Source organism: Hypanus sabinus, chromosome 2, assembly GCF_030144855.1.
Source record: "Hypanus sabinus isolate sHypSab1 chromosome 2, sHypSab1.hap1, whole genome shotgun sequence".
In the NCBI taxonomy this organism is placed as follows: Eukaryota; Metazoa; Chordata; class Chondrichthyes; order Myliobatiformes; family Dasyatidae; genus Hypanus; species Hypanus sabinus.
In genome coordinates, this window is record NC_082707.1 from 115595446 (window position 1) to 115618981 (window position 23536).

The following is a 23536-nucleotide window of genomic DNA, read 5'->3' on the forward strand; positions in this document are numbered from 1 at the left end:
GTGAGAGAGAGCAGTGCAAGCTGACCTTTATTCACTGTTCAATTGTTTATCATGTTTCTTCCCTACATGAAACCTCTTTGGGAAAAGCCACAGCTCTCCTGTGTCCTTCTCTCTGACAGATTTCGTTTTTCACTTCCTCCCTCTCAACAATTTTCCTCTTTAGTGTGAAATCCATGCTGCCTCTTCAAATGTACTACCCATTGCTTCACAAATAAAACGACAGCCATATCTTTGACCTTCCAGTGCTCTTCGATGCCTTTCATCGTGTTACTGCTTTCCAGATGGGCATCCATGTAGCCTTAAGGTTAAATCCTAGCTTGTGTTGTGTTGCTCATTTGTAATCTAGTGAGAGGACATGTCTAGTACAACTGCCGTCCTAGAGTCAGTGGGCCTTGGTGTGCCATCCTGTAAAGGCACTGCCTAGAACGGGGGTCGGCAGCCCGCGGCTCCGGAGCCAAATGTGGCTCTTTTACGTCTGTGTTGCGGCTCCCTGTTGCTTTGGGAAATAATTGGTCAGTATTTAATTAAACTGTATTTTATGTTGGTTTGTTAGTTTTTGAAATGTAATTCTAAATTTGAAGATTATGGTGATCTTGTACAATCTAAATAAGACGTTGTGGCGACCCATTTCCTGACACATCCATACCGGCTCACAATTAGCCAGCGTTCAGGCTAAGGGAGATAGCCTACGGGGGTTTGTGAGTACGTGTCTTTTGCAGCATCCGTGCCCATGGGGGGGGCGGGTTGAGGGAGGCTTAAAAGCAAGGCTGTTTAGTTTGAATAAAGCTATCTTTGACTGCAGTTTACTGACTGCGTGTAGCACACCGCTACAACGTGTTTTTATCGCTGGCTGTCCAGAGGGGAGGTGCTGAAACGCTTTGTCGCGTGTCTGGAAGAAGTGAAAACTTTCCTGGGCAGCAAAGGGCTCACCTTTCCTGAGCTGGAACAGCCAGAGTGGCTGGAAAAGCTACACTTCATGGTAGACATGACAGCGCACCTGAACACGCTGAACACAGCTCTTCAGGGGTAAGGACGTACAGCCCTGCACATGTTGGAGGATGTTTTGGCATTCGAGCGCAAGTTGACAGTGCTTGCCAGAGATTTACAGAAAGGCACATTGTCTGACTTCCCCAATTTGAGAGAGTTCAAACAAGGTCACGACATGATAAATTCGGAGTATTTACATTCTGCAATCATCGCAATGCAAACATCGTTTGGGAAACGCTTCTGTGAGTTCAGAGAGGAAAAAAACACATTATCCTTCCCGGGCACTCCCCTAAGCATCGATCCATCCCTACTGAATATGACTGCATTGTCAGGTGTGAGTCAACCTGACCAAGTATGATAAATATTTTAATTGCCTATTATTTTACGTATATTCATATGTTTTCATTGTTCAGTGAAATAGTCCTTTTATTTTTCAGGTTGACAGCTGGCTGATGTTATTTTTGGTTTGCTGCTGGCGGCAAATTTAAGTTTAGCGTTTTTCATAAATATAAGAAGGACTCAAATAGACGTTGAGTATTTTACTTAAAAGTAACTTTCAACCCAACGTCTTATTTTCAGAGTTCAAAATGTTTTTGTTGCATGCAGAAATGTAATTTCGTTTTCTCTGCAGGAGCTCATCAATTTCATAAATGCAACACATTATAGTTTGTTTATACATAGCATAAAGGCAAAACAAAACGTTGTACGCAGTGTTATTTCATTTTAACTGTCAAACGGGTTTTGCGGCTCCCAGTGTTTTCTTTTCTGTGGGAAACGGGTCCAAATGGCTCTTTCAGTGGTAAAGGTTGCTGACCCCTGGCCTAGAAGGCAAAGGCAAACCGCTTCGGAGAAAAATTTGCCAAGAAGCTTAATGGTAGTGGCCTATGTCATATGAAGTTTTGTCTATAACTTCATGTTTCTGTGAAATAAAAGCTTTCTATGAAAGTGCCTCTGAAATATTTCTTTCCTTCCTCCTGAACCATGGATTCCTATCCACCATAGTGGGCAGAATCCTTGACTAGTCTATTCTTGCACTCTTGGAGAGAAGGAAACAAAGTTCCTTCAGTCCTCACTTTCCTTTTCAGCCTCCCCATTTGATGGATTATCCTTCTGCCAACTCTAACAAGATTTTACTGCTGCTCTTGCCTTTTACTAATTTGAAGTCTCTCCTCTTTTTGCAAGTTCCTGGCCCTCTCTTCTGTCCCCACCAAATATTCTCTTGCCTCCTGGGCACTTCCCTATTCAATCTTAGGAGATTCAACACTTGTTCGTTTACTTCTTCCTTTCCCACTGTCCAGTGACCCAGACACATTTTCCATATGGAGTTGTGTTTCTCATCTGCCTTGTCCTTTCCTGTGTACGGCGTTCGGTGGCCAGAGGTGGTTTTCGTTCCACTTTATTTCACCACCCTACTCCCACTCTGGCCTCCTGACAAGCGCCATCTTACCTTTCCTCTGGTCTTACTGCAGCTTTCAGGACTGAATGTCCTATTGGTAGGCGGCAGGCCCAGCGGCGAAGTGGTTACTGTTACACTTTACAACTCCAGCAATCTGGATTCAATTTCCATCGCCGTCTGTCAGGAGTTTGCATGCTCTCCCGTAACATTGTGGCTTTTCACTGAGTGCTCAGGTTTCCTCCCACATTCCAAGGACATATGGATTAGGGTTAGTAACTTGTGGGCATGCTCTGTTGGTGCTGGAAGCATAGCGATGTTTGTGGGCTGCCCCCAGCACACCTTTGAACTGTGTTTGTTGACGCAAATGACACATTTCACTGTATCTTTCGATGCATAAGTGACAAATAAAGCTAATCTTTTCAACTTGGTAGCTTTTTCTACTAACCATTTCTGCTAATCATCCACCTGTCAGTTTACCTCAGTGTTTGTTTTGGTACAGCTAGATCTACTGGGCATCACCTTTGTTTTAAAAGCACAGACAAAGAAGCATAATTTGTCTCTAATTGCCTCAGTAACCCGTCGGGTCTCAACCTATCCAAGATATTCCCTTTGTTTTGGTCATTGTCGCTCTTGTTGTGGTTTCTCGTGCCCCACAAATGACTAGGAGACGCAGAAGATTCTTCAAGAAGGGTTAAACTTTAATTTGCAAATCAAAGCTGAGACACTCATTGAGCTAGTCGCTGATTGCCCACCGATCCTTGGACATAGCATTTTTTATAGCAATCTCCTGGTTTAGTTGCATTAGCATATGCAATCGGTCTATAGTTGCGTATCACACGTACATCCGCCACTATTGTTTCTACCCATTGACTTAATCATCTTCTAATCTACATCTCTTAGCTACCTTTCATTAACACACCATTGTCTTCTACATTCTTAAGATTTCATTCTCTGGCAAATAGCAAGTTGCAACTTTTATACTCCAATATTTCTCCCCTTTGAGACCCTCTCACACAGAGAAAAGACTAAGAGTCTGCACACAAAAGCCCCAATAAACTCAAGCACTTATTCCCAAATCTTGGGTTAAACTATAATTTTCTGCGCCAAGACCTCAAAGTATTCTCTCCCTGTTACCCTGGGCCGCTGAGCCAAAAACCTGTCCCTCTGTACCTGAGACAGGGAAAAAGACTCAGAAGCCCTTACAATATACTCCCACACTGTTGTTTTGCTCTTGTTCATCCTGCAGGTGTTGTAGGCTGTAACCATACATTTTTGGTGTTTCTTTCTCCACTAAGCTTGCTTCAGTAATTGCCACGAGCATTGGAAATTGTTTGGTTGCAGCACGCACTACAAGAGATTTGAGACAAGGAAGAAAACAGCACAGCACAAGCGCACAGCTCAACAATATAATACTGACAGTTATTGCTATTTTAGTCAGCCATGCTCCCCATCCTCCGAGTCTACTTTCTAACCAATCAAAAAACTGATGTTCAAATCCTGCATTCTGTTTGACCTCTGTCCGCAGATTCTTTAATTTATTCACTGCTCTGGTGAAAGACCCTTCTGGGCTAGTATTGTTCGGTATGAAATTGCAGCATTGTTCTCCAAACATTACACACACACACCCTTTTTCTGCCAAAAGCCAATCCAGTACCTGTCTGTTTTGCCACGCCATCCTGCTAGTTGCATCCAGCTGTTGCCCTAAGGCCTCCAGTGCATCATCGGTGTAGTTGATGAATCTCTGTTGATTGTAGCTTATATAGTTTATCCATTCAACATTTTTGCTTACCCCTATCACAGGTATGATAGCTTCCCAGTGAGCATCTCATGCGGTGTCAGGCATGTCATTCGATTAGTTTGCATGCGGTAACTCATCAATGCTAACGGTAAAGCATCGACCCAATTAAGTTTAGTGTCTGCACAAATTTTGTTTAATTTGGCTTTCAGGGTTCTATTAATTCTCTCTACCATGTCCTGCAACTGAGGGTGGTATACACATCCAAATCGTTGCTTTATCCTCAGCGCCTGTAGTACCAGTTTGACCACTTTCTGGATAAAAGCTGAACCATTGTCTGAGCTAACTTCTGTAGGTATTCCAAACCTTGGGATCACTTCATCTGTCAGAAATTACTGTCTTTGCCCCTTGATCTCTTGAAGGTACCACCTCCACCCATCTGCTAAGTCGATCAATTACTACCAGCATGCATCTTTTCCCTCTCACTGTCTTTATCATGTCTACATAATCGATCACTAAATGTTTAAATGGTCCTTCAGGTACAGGAATGTGACCTATTGGGGTTGTAAATCCCTTTCGAACATTATTCTGTGCGCATACCTCGCACTGTGACAGGACAAAGTCCACTGAAGCCTGTAAATAAGGTGACCAAAAACCATCCTTCTTTATTTTCTTTATCATTTCCCCTTGCACAATGGTCCATCCCATGCGCTTCTGAAATCAGAAACGTCAGTAGAGGGGTGGGCGCAACCAACAAACCGTCTTCTGCGCTCCACAAGCCTTCCGGGTTCTGCTTGGCCCCCCCCCTTCGTCTCCACATTGTCTGTTCTGCCAGTGTTGCCTTACCTTGTATTTCAATTAGGTCCTTTACCTCAGGTTCTGGAGTTAGGCTTACCTGGGGGGCAATGACAGCTGATGTACACCCAGACGCTTTTCTGGCTGCCTCGTCCGCAGCTTGATTTCCCTTTGTTATTACATCATTTCCCTTTTTATGTGCCTGGCATTTTACTATAGCCAATGCTTTAGGTTTCATTATGGCTTTTATTAAGTCTAGAATTTGCTGACAATGTTGTATGGGATCTCCACTACTTTTTTTAAAACCTCTCTGTTTCCACACTGCCCTGAACAAATGGCATACTCCATGAGCATATGCCGAATCAGTGTAGATGTCTACTTTCTCACCTTCCATCATTTCACACGCAGCTGTCAGGGCTTAGATTTCCGCTAGTTGGGCGGAACACGGTTGGGGACAGGACTCCATCCTAATAATCTTATAGCTCAACTGATCCTGCTGCACTACTGAGAACCCTGCATGATTTCCATCATAATCCCTATAACAAGAGCCATCTACGAACAGAACCTTTTTATCTGCATCCTCTAGTGGTTCTGACCGTAAATCTGCTCTCAGTTTGGCAAATGCCATCGTCTTCCCTACACAGTCATGGGGTTCTCCTTCATAGCCCAAAGGGACAAAATTGGCTATATTACTGGTAGTGCATCTCTGTATAGTTACATCTGGAAATGTCAATAGCATCTGATACGCTGCTATCCTGGCTGGCGTCAGCACAAATTTCCCTCTTTCCAGCAATTCTGCTACTTTGTGGTGTGTGTACAGAGTCACAGGATAGCCCAGGGTTACAGATGATGCCTTTTCATATGCATAGTACAGCGCTGCCAATCCCTGATAACGGTGGATTCCCCTGAGCCACCTCATCTAGTCTCGTACTGTAATATGCTATCGGCTGCTTTGCTTTTCCTGTGCCTGTCTCCTGTGTTAGAACTGCTGTGACATAACCCACCTGTCGGTTGGATACATACAAATGAAAATCCTTCTCATAGTCAGGCAAAGCTAATACTGGTGCTGACTGCACTTCCTGCTTAATAGTATTGAAAGCTATCTCCGCCTCTCCATTCCACTGTAAGCCATTCTTCAAATTTGTGTGTCCTGCTTCTTTCATTATCTTTCTCAAAGGTGCCACAATCTCAGCATATTCTCCTATCCAATCTGAGCTGTACCCTGCCATTCCCAAAAACGTCATTATCTGCCCTACAGTCTGGGGTTTGGGGGCCTTAGTTATTGCCTCAATCTGATCTGGTGCTATCGTCTTCACTCCCTTGGATATTACCCTGCCTAAGTATTCCACTTGCTGCTTGCAAAATTGCAGTTTTCTTTTTGGATACTTTATGTCCTCCGTGCGCCAGTTTCTCTAACAGAGTTGTAGTGTCCTGCTCACACTGTTCCTTACTGTGGGAGCAAATCAACAGGTCATCCACATACTGTAACAATGTACTTTCCAATGGTATGCCCCCTAGGTCTGCCTTCAACACCTGATTAAAAACGTGTGGTGAATGTTTAAATCCTTGCGGCATTCTGGTATAGGTATACTGAGCACCTCTGTAAGTAAATGTAAACAGATACTGACACTGGTCGGCCAGAGGAAAGCTAAAGAAAGCCGAACACAAATCAATCACTGAAAAGTAACTTGCTTCTGGTGGAACATCAGTCAAAAGCGTGTGTGGGTTGGGGACTACGCTGGCCAGTCCTCTACCACATCATTTACCATTCACAAATCATGCACCAATCTCCACTTAGATTTATCTGCTTTTAAGACCGGCAGCAACGGGGTATTGCATGGACTGTTTGTTCTTTTAAGCACTCCTATTTCAAGCAACCCTTGCACTGTCGATGCTATTCCCTCTTCTGCTTCTGGTCTTAGAGGGTATTGTGGTCTCCTGGGTGGAATTGTTTCTACCCGTTGACTTAATCATGTTCTAACCTACATCTCTTAGCTACCTCTCATTAACCCACCATTGTCTTCTACATTCTTAATATTTCATTCTCCTACTAAATTGGGTACATGCATAACAAATAGCAAACTCAGACTACATAATTTACATCTCTTAGCTTCCTCTTATTAACACACCATTGTCTTCTACATTCTTAAGATTTCATTCTCTAGCAAATAGCAAGTTGCAACTTTTATACTCCAATACTCTCCGGCCTTCCCTGCTCTGAACAACTTATTTTCTTCTTCTCTACCAGTTCTGAAGAGGGCTCTTAGGCCAGTAACATTCATTCTTCTCCTCTTTCCGCAGATGCTGCCTCTCCTGCTGGGTGTTTCTAGCAGTTTCTGTTTTTATTTCAGATTTCCAGCATCTGCAGTGGAATCACTTTTCATTTAAATTTCCCTCCATTAACTTTCACTTGGCAATATCTGCCTACACTGCCAGCCAACTTATGTCCTCTTACAGCCTGATTCTAACCTGCAACCACACTTCAAGTTTGATTTCAAAATCTTCAAGATCTTGAAATTTCACTCTGCACACCAAGTTCATGTTTGATATTCTCCTGGTCCCTCCTTATTTGTAATTGTGCTATTTGCAGTTCATGACCAACATCTGTAGAACACTAAAAGATTACACGTGATTCCCAAAGCTTCAGCAATCCTCATTGTCCATACAGGGACAGTGATTGCTTTCCAGATCACATAGAACCATAGAACATTACAGCACAGAAACAGGCCTTTTGGCCCTTCTTGGCTATGCCGAACCATTTTTCTGCCTAGTCCCACTGACCTGCACCTGGACCATATCCCTCCATACACCTCTCATCCATGTACTGTCCAAGTTTTTCTTAAATGTTAAAAGTGAGCCCACATTTACCACTTCATCTGGCAGCTCATTCCACACTTCCACCACTCTCTGTGTGTGAAGAAGCCCGCCCCCCCCCCCATGTTCCCTTTAAACTTTTCCCCCTTTACCCTTAACCCATGTCCTCTAGTTTTTTTCTCCCCTAGCCTCAGTGGAAAAAGCCTGCTTGCATTCACTCTATCTACATCCATCATAATTTTATATACCTCTATCAAATCACCCCTCATTCTCCTACGCTCCAGGGAATAAAGTCCTAACCTATTCAACCTTTCTCTGTAACTCAGTTTCTCAAGTCCCGGCAACATCCTTGTAAACCTTCTCTGCACTCTTTCAACCTTATTAATATCCTTCCTGTAATTTGGTGACCAAAACTGCACACAATACGGCCTTACCATTGCCTTATAAAACCTCACCATAACATTCGAACTATTATACTCAATACTTTGATTTATAAAGGCCAATGTACCAAAAACTCTCTTTACGACCCTATCTACCTGTGACGCCACTTTTAGGGAATTATGTATCTGTATTTCCAGATCCCTCTGTTCTACTGCACTCCTCAGTGTCCTACCATTTACCCTGTATGTTCTACCTTGGTTTGTCCTCTTACTTGTCTTTATTAAACTCCATCTGCCATTTTTCAACCCATTTTTTCAGCTGGTCCAGATCCTTCTGCAAGCTTTGAAAACCTTCCTCACTGTCCACTACACCTCCAATCTTTGTATCATCAGGAAATTTGCTGATCCAATTTACCATATTATCATCCAGATCATTGATATAGGTGACAAATAACAATGGACCCAGCACTGATCCCTGTGGCACACCACTAGTCACAGGCCTCCACTCAGAGAAGCAATCCTCCACTACCACTCTCTTGACTTCTCCCATTGAGCCAATGTCTAATCCAGTTTACTAGCTCTCCATGTATACCTAGCGACTGAATCTTCCTAACTAACCTCCCATGCGGGACCTTGTGGCAGTGGATTCCTGCTGTGTAACATTGTCCTTACTATTCCAACAGACTTTGTTTACAGCGTCACACCTTGTGATTTTGGAACCAACCAAGATGATTGACAACTGTAGGGTGGTAGACATTGATTCAGTAGTTTGGTCCAGAAGGTGAGATCACAAGGATCCAGGGTAAGCTGGCCAATTGGCTTGGTGGGAGAAGTCAGTATTGAATGGTTGCTTTTCAGATTGGAGGCCTGTAACCAGTGGTGTGCTGTAGGAATAGGTGCTGGGTTCACTGTTGTTTATCATCTATATTAATGGTTTGGATGTGAATGTAGGTAGGTGTCATGGATACTAATCTTGCAGATGGCATCAAAACTGACAGTGTGAAGACAGTGAAGGTTGTCTGAGGTTCTGACAACATCCAGAACAACTGGGGAAGGGTGCAAAGCAATGGCTGATGAAATGTAACTCAGACAAATGCATTTTGGAAAGTTAAACCTGATCAGGACAGACAGTGAATGACAGGGACCTGGGGAGTATTGTAGGACACAGAGACCTAGCGATACAGAGGCTGGTGACAAAGGCTTTGCCAAAAGAGAACATGAGGCAGCTAGTGATTAAAATCCAAGTAAAATGCCCGACCCGAGGGTCGTGCAGTTTTTGAGCTCTCTCTCTTTCCAATGTAGTAATGAGTTGATGCAGTGGCTGCAGTGAGGGTCAGTTCACTGCACAAATTGTTCATAGAATCACTCTTCATGGGATTGCACCCTTCAGCCCACATGTGGATCACCACCTCCCCAACGACATTGATCCCATTTCACTCCCCTAGGTTCCATTGAGCTCTAGATTCTGCCATTCATCTACACACTAAGAGCAATTTCCAACCATAGTGTAACCTACCATCCCCCCCCCCCCCCCCCCCCCCCCCCACCCAATACCTTTGGAATTTGAGAGGAAACTGAACTGCTTGGGGTGGGTTATGGGTGGACAGTCGCAGAGAGAGTGTGCAAACTCCACACAGATTGCTGGAGGTCAGGATTGAGCCTGAGTTGCTGGAGAGGTGAGACTGTGGTTCTACCCACTGCTTGGCTCTTTGGTTCAGTGCTAATGCTGTTTCTCTGTCCTAACTACAGACCTCCAAAAATTGAGCTGAAGAGAACAAAGGGGCTGTCAAATGAAAAGCTGAACCAGCTGCAGACAGAGCTGGTGAACCAGGCCAAAGATCTCTGTGGAGAGGTGAGAAAACTGGGGGCTTGCAAAATAACTTCAACTCAGGGTCACAGTCCAAGTAATACAGAAACATCCAGTTGCTGTTGAATGTGAGAGCACGCTAGCTTGCCGACAGCCTCACTGCTTGTACACGTTATGATAGAACGGTGATGAGTTTTAAAGCAGCTGCGTTGTTTGCCTGATTCAATAGGTTCACCTGTAAAGGAATCTTCTTTTGGCTATTGGGAATTGTGGATTTATGGTTAGGAAAGGTTTGCTCCTTGCTATGAAGGCCAGGAGCATGTTGCTGCCTGTCCTCTTTGCCTCAGTACAAGAAGGGTTTGGGATTGTTGGAGTGTAAGATAGCTAATTGTTTCCATGGTTAATATTTGGTAGAACCACAGGCCAATTTTGCTTCTCATAGCATTGTGGAGAGAATGCGCAACAGCCATGCTGTGTGTGTGCTTAATGCCAGTTTGTCCAAATAAGTGGGTTGCATCTGAGAATTGGGAAGCATTCTTAACATGGTACCCTGATAAATTCAGTAATGGAAATATACCAGTGGATTCTCTTCTTAAAAGAACTCTAATTCTACCCAAGTGTTGTGTTCTTACAGTGGGGTGGTTGTCTCATTTTGCCTGAGGAAGCTGCAGTGTTTTCTCCTGGTAGGTGATGATATTCCTCTTGGCGGGTCATGTGGAGTCATTTCTCAGTGAACACAACATCCCTCCTTCCAAGTCTTTCTATGAGGAGATGCTGAAGAACCAACAGGAGCAGCAGGAGCGGCTTGCACTGGAACAACAGCGCAGGATAGAACAGGAAAAGCAGCACAAAGAGAAAATGGTGGGTTTGACTTTATTCCCTTTGTTGCATGGAAGCTTCTTGCCATTTGCCACGTTTCCTTACCTGATGCTTGAAGCAGGTTCCAAAGCCGTTGACTCTTAAGCACTAGTGACCGTCTTTGCAGGACAGCACGACCGTTATAACATCAATTCATATCTCTGTGTGTGTGTGTGTGTACACACTGTCTATCCACGTGGCTTGTTTCTATTTTGTTATCAAACTTTATAACATGAGACAAAGTTTATAGACCTCTGATCAGTAATTGGGAAGTTTAACTCTCTACATTTCTTTAGTCCATACATATGCTCGACTGTTGGAGTTTAGATAAAGGGAGAGGACATACTCATTCATGGTCTGTTACATTTTCCCCTTTTCAACTGGTTCCTCTCCCTCCATCCTTTGCTCAATATTCAGAAATTACCAGTAATATCCACAAGCTTTATGTCCACCTTTAGTCTTCCCTTCTGTGACTCCTTGATCTCCAAGGAGTGAAATCTGCTAACAGCCTAGACATTAGACCAACATAGTCACATGCTGCTGTGATTGATTGCCCTACTCCCGACCAACCAGTCTTTCGCCCTGACAGCACTTCATCTTTTTGTCAGTTCCTCTGCTATTGAAGTAGTGTTTGGTAGCTCAGAATCTGTAGAGAAATGTAAGAAGTTCCCTCTATATTAGATATCTCATGTAATTGCCTATGACTTCGGAATTTTTAGGGAAATGTGGAACTCCTAATTGTTGTGCTAAGCTGTAGGTGGTAGTAATGTTGACTACATTGCTATAAGATTCATTTATGTGGAACATTTCAAGCAAAAATAAAGGCCCCTTTTCAATGCAGCAAAGCCTTCAGAGGAGCTTGATGGGCAGTGATTAAGAATGATATATCAAGGTGTGAGATTAAGGAATTGCATCGACAAGTAATTGGCACCATTTTGTTTCTGGCTGTTGGGGATAGTAGTCTTGCCTTTGGGAGAGTTACTGACAGTGAGTATTACAGTCCAGGAAGAAGGAGAGCGATGGGCTGGATGGTCCATTTTAATAGAATCAGCAATGTTCAGGGATGAGAGAATTCATCCCTCCTGACTGTTCAAATCAAAAGAAAATTACTATTTGGGCTAAATTTACTTTCCAGTTTTTGGAAAGTGGTGGACTTGGCAACTTGTGCTAAATTGTGCTCTTAAAGATGCCGAGTGTTTTACCCCACCGTCCTTCCACTGAGTTTCAGACTCCCGCCATATGCCGGTTCAGAAGGTTTTTGTCAACACTAATCCCATCAATTATTTGAAAATTTTAACCACTTTTTTAAGGGACATGAGTTTTTTCTGTCCATCCAATCTAGGGTTTTTATACTTTTGTCCACTTTTAATACAAACTGAGGAATTTTCAGTGTAGCTTAATAATTGATGTTTTTCAGACCTGGTAATTTTTATCATCCTCACAGCTTTCCTTCACACCCTTACTGCAGGGTTGGCATTCTTATTTTCCATAATGTGACCAGAACTGTACACTGACTTAACTAATGTTTTATTCTTTGAAAATGGAAAGCTCGTTTTTTTACCGTTCACTTCTTTATATCTGCCCTAAGGCAGTTAAGTCACTTGGATCAGATGGTATGCACCCTAGGGTTCTGAAAGAGGTGGCTAAAGAGATTGTGGAACCATTTTGTAATGATGTTTCAAGGATCGCTAGGTTGTTGAATGGTTCCGGAAGACTGAAAAATTGCAAATGTCACTCCACTCTTCAAGAAGGGGGAGAGGCAGGAGAAAGGAAACTACAGGCCAGTTAGTGATTAGGAAGACGTTGGAGTCGATGGTTATGGATGTGGTTTCGGGATACTTGGAGGCACATGATGAAATAGACCAGGGGTCCCCGACCTTTCTCGCACAGCGGACCAGTTTAATGTTGACACTGTTCTTGCGGACTGGCTGATGGGTGGGGGGGGGGGGTGTTAATCACGGCCGGAATACAGCGATACTCGAAGGGGTTCCTTATGTGCAGTTTATTCCACAATTTAGTTTTCGTGGCTATCAGCACTTCTGTCCTGCCCGCTCATGTTTTTTCTGCTCGAAAAACTCAATGGAGTTGTCTTTAAGTGCAGGGTGCTTGGACTCAAGGTACCGAAGCAGTTTTGAGGGCTTCATTGCCTCATCAGACAGCCTCCGGCCCGCCGCCAGACGCTTTGGCCAGGTGCGGCTGGTCCTGGGTGGGGTGAGAGGACAAGGTTAGAGCCGGACTAGGGCCGCGGCAGTCACAGTCTGGAGAAAGCAACCAACTGAGCGAGGAGTGCGACAGGCATGTGCCCGCCCCCTTGTAGGTAGGTAGGATCTATCGGCCGACAAAAGTTTGCCTCGAGGGATGACTTTCAGTCGATTGCAGCGAGGTAACTCTGTTACTTACGAATCCCTGAGCCCGAATTAGGTCGTCTGCAAATATTTTAGCACCAAGTTCCCCATGAACATTGGCTGTGCTAAGCAGGTTTAGAGATGGTGCCCATCTGTCCACGCTCCTGGCCAGTAGTAACGGCAGTTCTTGCTGGCTGTGCAAGGCGGCCAATTACCCGAGGCCAACCAGTGATTTTTGGCACGAGGGTGTCACTGCGTTTAGGCGACTGATGACCTCGCATGCGTTCAAGTTCAACAGTGGGTGTGACAGGGAATGAGGAAAGGTGCAGCTGACTCGTATCGTTTCGTATCGCCAAATCATATCGTTTCCTCACGGCCCAGTAGCACATGCTTTGTGGCCTGGTGGTTGGGGACCACTGAAATAGACCGTGGTCAGCATAGATTCCTCAAGGGAAAATCTTGCTGACAAATCTGTTGGAATTGTTAGAAGAAATAACAACCAGGATAGACAATGGAGAATCGATTGGTATCGTGTACTTAGATTTTCAGAAGTCCTTTGACAAGGTGCCACACATGAAGCTGCTTAACAAGCTACGAATCCATGGTATTACGGGAAAGATTCTTGCATTGATAAAGCAGTGGCTGATTTGCAGGAGGAAAAGAGTGGGAATAAAGGGAGTCTTTTCTGGCTGGCTGCTGATGACTAATGGTGTTCTGTATTGGGACACATGATTTAGGTGATGGAATTGATGGCTTTTTTGCAAAGTTTGCAGATGATATGAAGATTGGTGGAGGGGCAGGTAGGTTTGAGGAAGTAGAGAGGCTACAGAACTACCTGGACATATTAGGAGAATGGGTAAAGAAATGGCAGATCGAAAGCAGTGTTGGGAAGTGTACGGTCATGCACTTTGGCAGAAGAAATGAAAGGGTTGACTGTCTTCTAAATGGAGAGAAAATACAAAAACTGACCATACAAAGGTTCTTGTGAGTCCTTGTGCAGGATTCCCTAAAGGTTAATTTCCAGGTTGAGTCAGTGGTGAGGAAGGCAAATGCATTGTTAGCATTCATTTCAAGACTAGAATATAAAAGCAAGGATGTAATGTGAGACTTTATAAAGCACTGGTGAGGCCTCACTTGGAGTATTGTGAGCAGTTTGGGGTCCCTTATCTTACAAAGGATATGGTGAAACTGGAGAAGATTCAGAGGAAATTCACAAAAATGATTCCAGGATTGAATGGCTTGTCAAATGAGGAGCATTTGATGGCTCTGGGACTGTATTCACTAGAATTCAGAAGAATGAAGGGTGACCTCATTGAAACCTATCGAATTGCGAAAGGCCTTGATATAGTGAATGTGGAGAGGATGTTTCCTATGGTGAGAGAATCTTAAGGCACAGCCTCAGAATAGAGGGACATCCTTTCAGAATAAAGATTATAAAGAGGAATATCTTTAACTGGAGAGTAGGGAATCTTTGGATTTCTTTGGCATAGTTGTGGAGGCCAAGTCTATGTATATTTAAGGCAGAGGGTGATAGATTCTTGATTGGTCAGGGCATGAAGGGATATGGGGAGGAGGCAGGAGATTGGTGCTGATAGGGAAATTGGATCAGCCATGATGACATGGAAGAACATCCTCGATGGGCCAAATGGCCAAATTCTGTTCCTATATCTTATGGTCTTATTGCTTTCCCACAATAATTGCCTGCTTTCATATTCTGTGCATGGACCAATTAGTAATCCATCTACCATGCTACCTTTAGGAATCCATTCCCATGTTTCTCTACATTGCAATATTCTACCATTTACTGTTTGAGTTCCATTTGCAATTTATTGTCCAAATACCTGTCCATTAGTACTCTCCTACAACTGAAGCATTCCTTTCTCACAGCCAATCATTCTGCCAATATTGTTGTCTTCTAAAAATATCCTAAGCATGTTCAAGGTGTTAATCTAACAAAAAGACCAAAACTGTGCATTTTGTGTGTGTTGTTTGGATTTCTCTTGTTTGCCCTCTGAGGTATGCTTGCTTTCCATTTCTCAGCTGCAGAATTAGCTGCCTTTTTGTTGCAACGAATGAGGCAAACCCAAACGCAGGACTCAGGCACAGAGATTGAGTTAGGATGCAGACGTGGGCATGAGCGTTGAACGGCAAACAGGAGGGAGTGCAGGGAAGCAGGAGGCAGGCAGAACTGATATTGAGAGGGAGCGTAGAAAGGGAAGTGACAGACAAAACTTTCCTTTGCACGGAGAGACGTAGTTTCACAGGTAAACCTTGGAACTGGAGTAGAACTTAGAAAACTTATCTTGACACTGAGAGACAGTTTCACAGGTAAATCTCAGTACTGAAGCAAAACTTAGGCTACGTCCAGACTAGACCGGATAATTTTGAAAATGCCGATTTCGTTTTTAAAAATACCTCTATCCACATTAAAACGGATATTTGGGTGAATCTCCTCCTACTGGGCATGTGCAGGACACACAGAAAACAAGCGAAGAGGAAACAGTATACTTGGTGTGCGTTTGTCCAGTTACAGACTAGAAAAACTTAAAAGGAAATTGCCAGAAGAAAGACTTGATGCGTGCTTGTCCAGAAACATTTCCTACAGCCATAGTCTCTTCACAGATGAGAAGGACAACAGCTACAACTAAATGCAATAAGGCTTGTTGCTGGGTAAAGGTGAAATTTGCTGTTACCTCATTTCTTTCCCTTTACTTTTGCCATGTCTTTCTGTATTATTTTGCTGTATTTAACATGTGCAATAAAATGAGTTACTGAGCAAAAGTGACAGTTGCATCTATTGAATGTTTGCACAAGCAATACATTAATAAAACACCTTGTTAAATGTATAAAACATGTCTTCATCACTGTTATCTTGTATTTCCATACAATGTTACATTAGGCTGTTGCACATCTATTGTCAGATATTGTTGTGGTGTTGGAGGTTGTGTTCAAGAAAACAACGAAATGCCATGCTGCTGCCAACATTTGTTCTGGCACGTCATGACAGCTGTTTTAAAAATAGCCGGTTACCCCATACACACTACGCTGGATATTAGGCGTTTTCAGATTTATTCACTCTGGAGAGCGTTTCTGAAAATCTCAGTTTTCGGGGGAGGAAAACGCTGCTTCAGTGTGGGCAGGGGGTCAAAATGAAGAGAAAAAGCTTTGATTACGGATTTATCCGGTCTAATGTGGACGTAGCCTTAGAACACATAATCCTAAGCGGCTGGGAAACGTTAATTACCACACTGGCAAAACCAATGATCTGGCAACTAGTGGGTACAAAGCTAGGGTTCTTATGCTGCAGGTCTTGATGAAAACCAGGTGTGCAGCTATCAAAGGAAATTAGGAGAAAATGGGGAATTAACAGTTGGGGCAATGACACTTTTAGGCTACATCCATCGGTATCGGGGGACAATACCGGAGCTTTTCAGAAACGCTTTCCAGGGTGTGTAATTCTGAAAATGCCAATTCGGCAGGTCATTGTGGACAGGGTAACCGGAGAAATCTGAAAACGCTGTCAGATGGCAGTGCTCCATTTCATTGTTTTCTTGAACACAACCTAACAATTTCTTGATGGCAGATGGCAACGAGACTGATGCCAGAAAAGTTAGAAATGTACTCACCAAATACTTTGACCCATAGCTTACTGAATAAATAAGCATATTCACTTTGCCCTGTTTTCTGTCCTTGCTCGTATGAAGGTGGTTTACCTATTTATGCAAATATTTCTCTGACAATAGATGTGTAACAGCCTAATGTAACATTGTATGGAAATACAAGATAATACTGATGCAGACACATTTAACAAGGTGCTTTATTAATGCAACAGAATTAGTCAGTTTTTCTATGTTTGTCGTCAGCCGGGTCATACACTCCGTAAACTCCCTGTCGGTTGCCTCCATATGCTTCAGTATTTGTTTTTTTTTACTTTTAAGTCCTTCTGCTCGAGAGCCAACAGCTGCCTGTCGTTTAAGTTTTTCTAGTCTGTAACTGAACAAACACGCACTGTCTTTCACGCTGAGATTCGACACCAAATATGTGGCTTGTTTTCAGTAGATGTGTCCTGTGCATGCGCAGTAGGAGGAGATTCGCCGAAATCTCCACTTCAACGTGGACAGAGATATTTTCAAAAACGCTTGGTGTGGACGCCTATTGTTTTTACGCAAAACCAGCATTTTCAAAATTATCTGGTCTACAGATGCTGCCTGACCTGCTGAGTTCCTCTATATTCTGCTTTTTGCTTATAGTTTTAAATAGTCTCATGATGCTTTAACGTAATATTAAATTCTTATTGCTTTTGAAGCAACGTGAAATCCTTGAAGAAATACAGAGGCGAGAAGAAGAAAAGAAGGATGCAAAGAAGCTGGATCAATTGGCCAAGCAGGTTTGTAGGAACGTGTCTCTTCAGACCTCTGATACACAAGAGGATGAGATGTAAATCTTCATCTCGTTCCTAATGAAATCATGGAGAGCTGATGTGCTCAATTAATGGATGTGCACAAGGCATTTGTGGAATTGTCGAGAATAGATTCAGCAGAATTAAGGTACATGGAACGGCTGCCTAATCTTACCTGAGGTTGAAAATGTTCTTTGTGTTGTCAGAAAATAAATGAAGGTGTCCCACTTGGATGGGTAATGAGAACAAGGTTTCTTTTTGATGTGCATCAATGTATTGTTCCTTTTTGCACATTTTTGCCTTTTCTGTAGCAATTACTGTTTTTTTTATAAGGCTGTGCGGCTAGCTTAACGCTCAACCTAGCATAATGGAAAGCGTGGAAGGAGCCAGCCGGATTTGAACTCCAGACTTTGAAGTCCGGTGCTGATGCCACTACACCACCGGCTGGCTACACTAACGTTACAAAGAATGTAATTCCTGAAGGGAGAAGAGCGTAGTAAAGTGAGAAGGACAGTGGCAGAATTGAGGTGGATGCAAAAGAAGGGACAAAATAATTGGTTTGCAGATGAAATTTAATGACATTGATGCATTATTTTGGAATGGGGGAGGCAACATAAAACCAATTTAGAACTTTTAAAGGGTTGCACGAAAAGGACAGCTAATGGGCAGAAATCTTGGATGGCAAAAGGCCAACAGTTAGGTCCTCAAAAGCAAACATTTTCAAGCTTGCAGGTTAATTTTTGTTTGAAACACTCGCAATTAGAGGTTGTGGTTAGTGGCAGGGATGTAAAATGGCCATGTAACTCTACAGATTGAGTGCTGTGACAGGCTGAAGGGTCTAAATGGTCTACTCCGGCTGCTTATATTCTGGAAGGATGCTGAGACTAAATGTAACACTCAGGCGTGTGTGAATGTAATCTTCCACTTTTGCTTTCCTTCTTTCCCCACGCCCCAGGAAAGGTTGGAAAGTGCCCAAGAGATCTTTCCAGTCAACACTTCCAGAATTCCTGCTTTAAACCAGCAGCCTTCTGCCAATTTGAACAACACAATGGAGCGAGTCGATCACAAAAAAGGAGGGAACAGTCGTCGCCGAACAAGTTCCAACGGCCGCTCCAAGTATGAAGATCATAGCGAACTATTGGCAGTAAGAGTGAACGTGGTTCCAGGTGCAGGTTGAGTTCAGCTGAATTGGATCCCAAGTTGGCTAGTCACTAGGCTTCACAAGTTAACACATTTTGAAAATTGTTCATTATTGCTATTTAATTAGAACTAAATGTATTTTTGTTTTTTTTCTATTTAGTAATCTTCTGGAGGGCATTGGAATTGTAGAATGAAGTATTAAATGCATAACCAGAGGTCAATACAGAAGCAACATTGCTCACAACCACTGAGATGACTATCAGTATTCCACCAGCTTTTTGATTACAGACAGTCCCCAGCTTGTGACAGGATTTCGTTCCTGAGAATTGTTTGGGGGTTGGAAGTGAAGGGAAACAGTGCGTGGGAGAGGATCACAACTGTGTCGGGAGAGTGAGACAGTCCCGGCTCGGCTCGGCTCGACGCAGCCCTGATAGTTGAGGCCTGGCAGATGGGTAGAGGGTGGGTGGTGTGAAGAGAGGGCACATGGAGGTGTGTTATTCCCACCTGGCAGAAGATGACTACAGCCCGAAGCATCCAGCGAATCCCTCTTGCTCGTTTCATGATGAAGGGTACTGACCCAAAGTGTCGGCTGTCTGTTTCTCTCCATGTATGCTGACTGACCCCGTGAGTTCCACCAGCTCCTTTGTCAGCCGAGGTGTTTCATGTATAGGATGTCCATTAGACAGATGTCTGCAAGTTGGGAGGACTTTTTAAAAAAAACTCTCCACTAATTTTATTGAAGTGATTCCTATATGTGAGCCTGCACAGTCTTGTCCTGCAGTTTAGAAAATAGTGAATCTTTCTCATCCGTCTCTAAACCTTCACTCTTATCTCCTCTTAAAATCTATCATTTTGACTAAGCTTTGATTGTGAGGGTTCTAGTTTCAAATTAGACTGATAATGCTGCTGTGAAAATTATTTTGCTATGTGAAAACTGATTAATAACAACAACTCCATTAGTATTAAACAGTGTAATGCAAATTATTTTTCAATTTATAGGCGAGAACACCAGATTTCTGTCTGTAGCAATGAAGACAGTTCTAAACTGTACAAAGTGATACACTTTAACACAGGATCAACCGGAGGGTTTACTGTACACTTGGGAAAGGTTGTTGGTGAGGAACGTTTTTAGTGTCTGCATGTTAAACTCATTGCCCTCATGAAACATTTTGGTATCTGGAGCTTGATGTTATTGAGAGATGTAAGTGGCTTGTTCGTCTTCGTGCGCTAGGTGAGAGTGAAAACCTGAGCCGATCGGTTTACAACGCTTTTGAAGAGTTGACAGGAAGTTTTGTGATGGTCTATGAGTGGGTTCTTCAATGGCAGAAGAAGATGGGCAAGTTTCTCACCAGTGAGGAGAAGGACAAGATTGAAAAATGCAAAAAAAAGGTATTAATGTTGATTTCTAAAAGACAACTTCTGATTTGGTGTTAATTATCATTTTTGTCAGAAAGTGGCAAGTTTGTTGGGAGGCACTGGTCTAAAGATTTAGGACTGGAACACAGACTGTAAGTCAAGCTGGTAGTGATTCACATTCTCAGTTTTGACTAACTTTGCCTTGGGAAAATAATCTAGACAAGCTCATCTAATTTCTGGCTCTTTGGTATCACATGGACAATCTCTTCAAATGTAGGCCAAGTAACTGGCTTGCCTGACAGAGGTGAACACTTAAAATGCAGCAGGGAAATCTGTCGTAAGTTGTATGCTTGCCAAGTGCTGAAGGTGTTGCTATATGTTTTAAAGGGAGAGTTTCTCAATAATGTTTCCATTTCCCTCATGCAAGGAGAATATGGTGTTCACCTCCAATAATGTTGCTCTCTCTCTCTTCTCTGAACTTAGTCTCCTCTCCTCCCAAAGAATCCTTTGTCCATTGGCTCTTGCTTGCTTTTTCGACTCCTGGTTTATATTGATGAAATCATCTGTAACCCCCTGGGTCGCCTCAGGCTCGCTCAGCTCGTTCTCGTCTAGGGGGAGCAGCCTTCGGCCCCGCCAAACTGGGTAATCAGCTGGTGTGGATGCTGTGTGATGTCCCTGCCTCGCCCAAAAACAGACAGTACACCATATGCGATTAAATGAGTACAATTTATAAAGGTTACTATAACTAAGTGATTAATAACGATACAGTATATCTGAAGAGAAAATTAAAGAAAAGGCGCCAAACTTATCAAAGTCCAAACCACTTCGTGCACAGCCGTTGGAGCTCAATTACTGAAGTCTTCTGGCCACCATTCGCTCCCCTCCGAACTCCTCGACTCGCAGCTCAGGACCCTCCGAACTCCTCGACTCTCCAAACAGCTCAGGACCCTCCGAGTGGTCAACCAAGCACATCTAGCTTCATCCCCCCCCTCCTCGGAGAATCTCCCGGCCTCGGACCCCCCTTTGGGGTCCGATCCTCACCCAGCTTAGAGCATTGCGTCCTCTCTCTCGACCCCCTCGCGCCGATCTGCCCAAAAGCCCGTCAACAAAAGCTTACAGACTCAGAAGAAAGAACATTAATCCCCATTTGGTTTACAAAGGAATACCATTCTCGTTATCAGTAAATTAGCATTCCTGCTAGTTAACAAAAAGAAGAAACCCTCTTTACATCCATTGGCTCTTGCTTGCTTTTTCGACTCCTGGTTTATATTGATGAAATCATCTTAGACCATTTTCCATTTTTCACACCACAAGCATCCTTTGACTCTCGTCCGGTCCTTTCGTCTCTTTTCTTGGAGTGAGCTCTACCACTTCCCCCTGCCCCACATCATTGAGATTTTCGGCTTTTTCCGACTCCTAAGTCCTTTACACATTGGCTAGACTTGCACTGTTACTCCTGGTCAATTGCAGCATTGTGATCTGCATCTGTGGTCTCTGAAACAAAGGATGCAATTGGAAGTATCTCATGCTCTTGGTGTTTTTATCCTGAGAATCTTTAACTGGACTACCAGTGGGTTGGTAGGTGAATTGGTCATTGTAAATTGTCCCATGATTAGGCTTGGGTTACATCGGGGGATGCTGGGCAGCATGGCCCGAAGGCCCGGAAGGGCCTATTCCATGCTGTATCTCAGTAAGTAGAATAAAAAATGCAAGTCCTGTTGAACTATCATACTGTAAACACAAATAACAATGGTGTCCTTAAAATTTTCTCTGCTGCTTCGCGTCTCCTTCATAACTTGTAAGGAGCACATTGACGCTTTGCCACTTTTTTTTCTAGGTGGCTTTTTGGGTTGCTGGCAGGGGCAGTGTTTGTGCCCGTTCCTAGTTGCTGTTCAGTGGGTGACAACGGGCTGCAGTATTCTTTCTTGGTGCACGTGGTTGCAAGTGCTCCTTTCTCCTCCAGCACAGATGGTAGACATGTTCTTGGAGTAGGCTCCTCTGCGTGCTTGTTCAGTCTTATTCATGATTATGTGTAAAATGACTATAGAACTTTGATCCCATCTGTGGCCTGAGGTCGTGCAGCTCATTTTATTAGAAGCTTTCTTACCTATTGAATTTGTCTTGCAGCTTCTTCAGGTAAATCATGACTGAAGGCAGCTGGGGGGGGGGGGGGGGGTGGAGTTGCACTATTAATTAGGGATAATATCACGTTGATACTCAGGATACAATGGTGGCTCATTCTCTGTCTATATGCATAGAACTCAAAAATAACAAAGATACATTCACTCTGGGGTTATCCTGTAGATCACCCCCCCCCCCCCCCCCATTCATAGCCCATAGGGCACTGAGGAATAGATCTGCATGCAGAATAGGGAAATATGCATGAACCACTGGCTTGCTGTTCTGGGGTGACTTCAGTTTTCTTAGTATAGACTGGGACATTGTTAGTGTAAGACATTTAGAGAGAGGAGGATACGTTAGGTGCATCTAGCAGGGTCCAGACTAGATCTGGTGTTGATTAGTAAGCCTGGCCAGTTGACTGACCTTTCAGTGGCAGAACAGCTGGAGAACAGTGACCCAAACTTTAAAATTTCTCAGATAGCTTTAGATAAGTTAAGTCCTTGCAGGAGTGTATAAAATTGGAACAGGGCAAATTGGAGACAGTTGTTTTTGAACTTTTCAGCATCTGATATGTGGAGGGTGTTTAACTAGCAACTGTACAGCATACAAGACAAATATATTCCAGTGAGATGTCAAGAGTACTGGTAAATTTAGTTAAGAAGGATAAAGAGGTATATGTAAGATTTGGGAAACTAATATCAAATGGAGCCCTTGAAAATTATATTTTTAAAAAAAGTTGGAAAATAACTCCAGAAGGGAATTAGAGCCAGGATGGGCAAGGAAAGACCTAGAAAAGATAAAGGAGGGGAAATGTGCTTGGAGGCAGAGAATGTGGGCAAGATATTAAATGAATATTTTGTGTCAGCATTTACCAAGACCAAGGATGTGGAGTATAGTGAGATTAGTGCTAATATGCTTGGGTATTCTGATATAAGTAGGTAGTGCTGGGGTATCTTAAAGAACTTTAAAGTGGTTAAGTCCCCAGGACCTGATGGGATACACCACAGGATATTGAAAGAAGCAAGAGATGAGATTGCTGGGATGTTGACCAGGATCTTCACGCTTCTAGCTACTGGAAAGGCCTGGAGGACTGACGGGTATCTGATGATGATCTGTTATTCAAGAAAGGAAATGGGGATAATCTATAGACCTGTGAGTCTAAATCAGTGAGACTAGAAGCTATTAGAGGGGATTCTTAGGGATAGGATTTATGTGTATTTGGAAAGGCGTAGTAAATTAGGATCAGTCAATGTTTCTTATTAACTCGATTGGATTTTTCGAGGAGGTGATGAAGGTAGAGTTGTGGATGTGGATCTTAGAAAGGAGTTTGATATGATCCCTTATGGGAGGCTCATCTAGAAAATTAACATCCAGGGGATTCCCAGTGGCTTGGCTGTTTGGAT

At 43.3% G+C, this 23536-nt stretch overlaps 1 protein-coding gene across 4 annotated transcripts in view; it reads left to right on the forward strand.

The window, feature by feature from the left end:
* eif2ak4 (eukaryotic translation initiation factor 2 alpha kinase 4) overlaps positions 1–23536 on the forward strand; it is a 187398-nt gene that overhangs the window by 11836 nt on the left and 152026 nt on the right. For all 4 annotated transcript variants that reach the window (XM_059952972.1, XM_059952962.1, XM_059952957.1 and 1 more), the window contains exons 3-8: positions 9857–9959; positions 10602–10775; positions 17424–17504; positions 18472–18632; positions 19656–19771; positions 19888–20045. In XM_059952972.1, coding sequence (XP_059808955.1) covers positions 9857–9959; positions 10602–10775; positions 17424–17504; positions 18472–18632; positions 19656–19771; positions 19888–20045 — 793 coding nt within the window. The remainder of the gene's footprint in view (positions 1–9856; positions 9960–10601; positions 10776–17423; positions 17505–18471; positions 18633–19655; positions 19772–19887; positions 20046–23536) is intronic.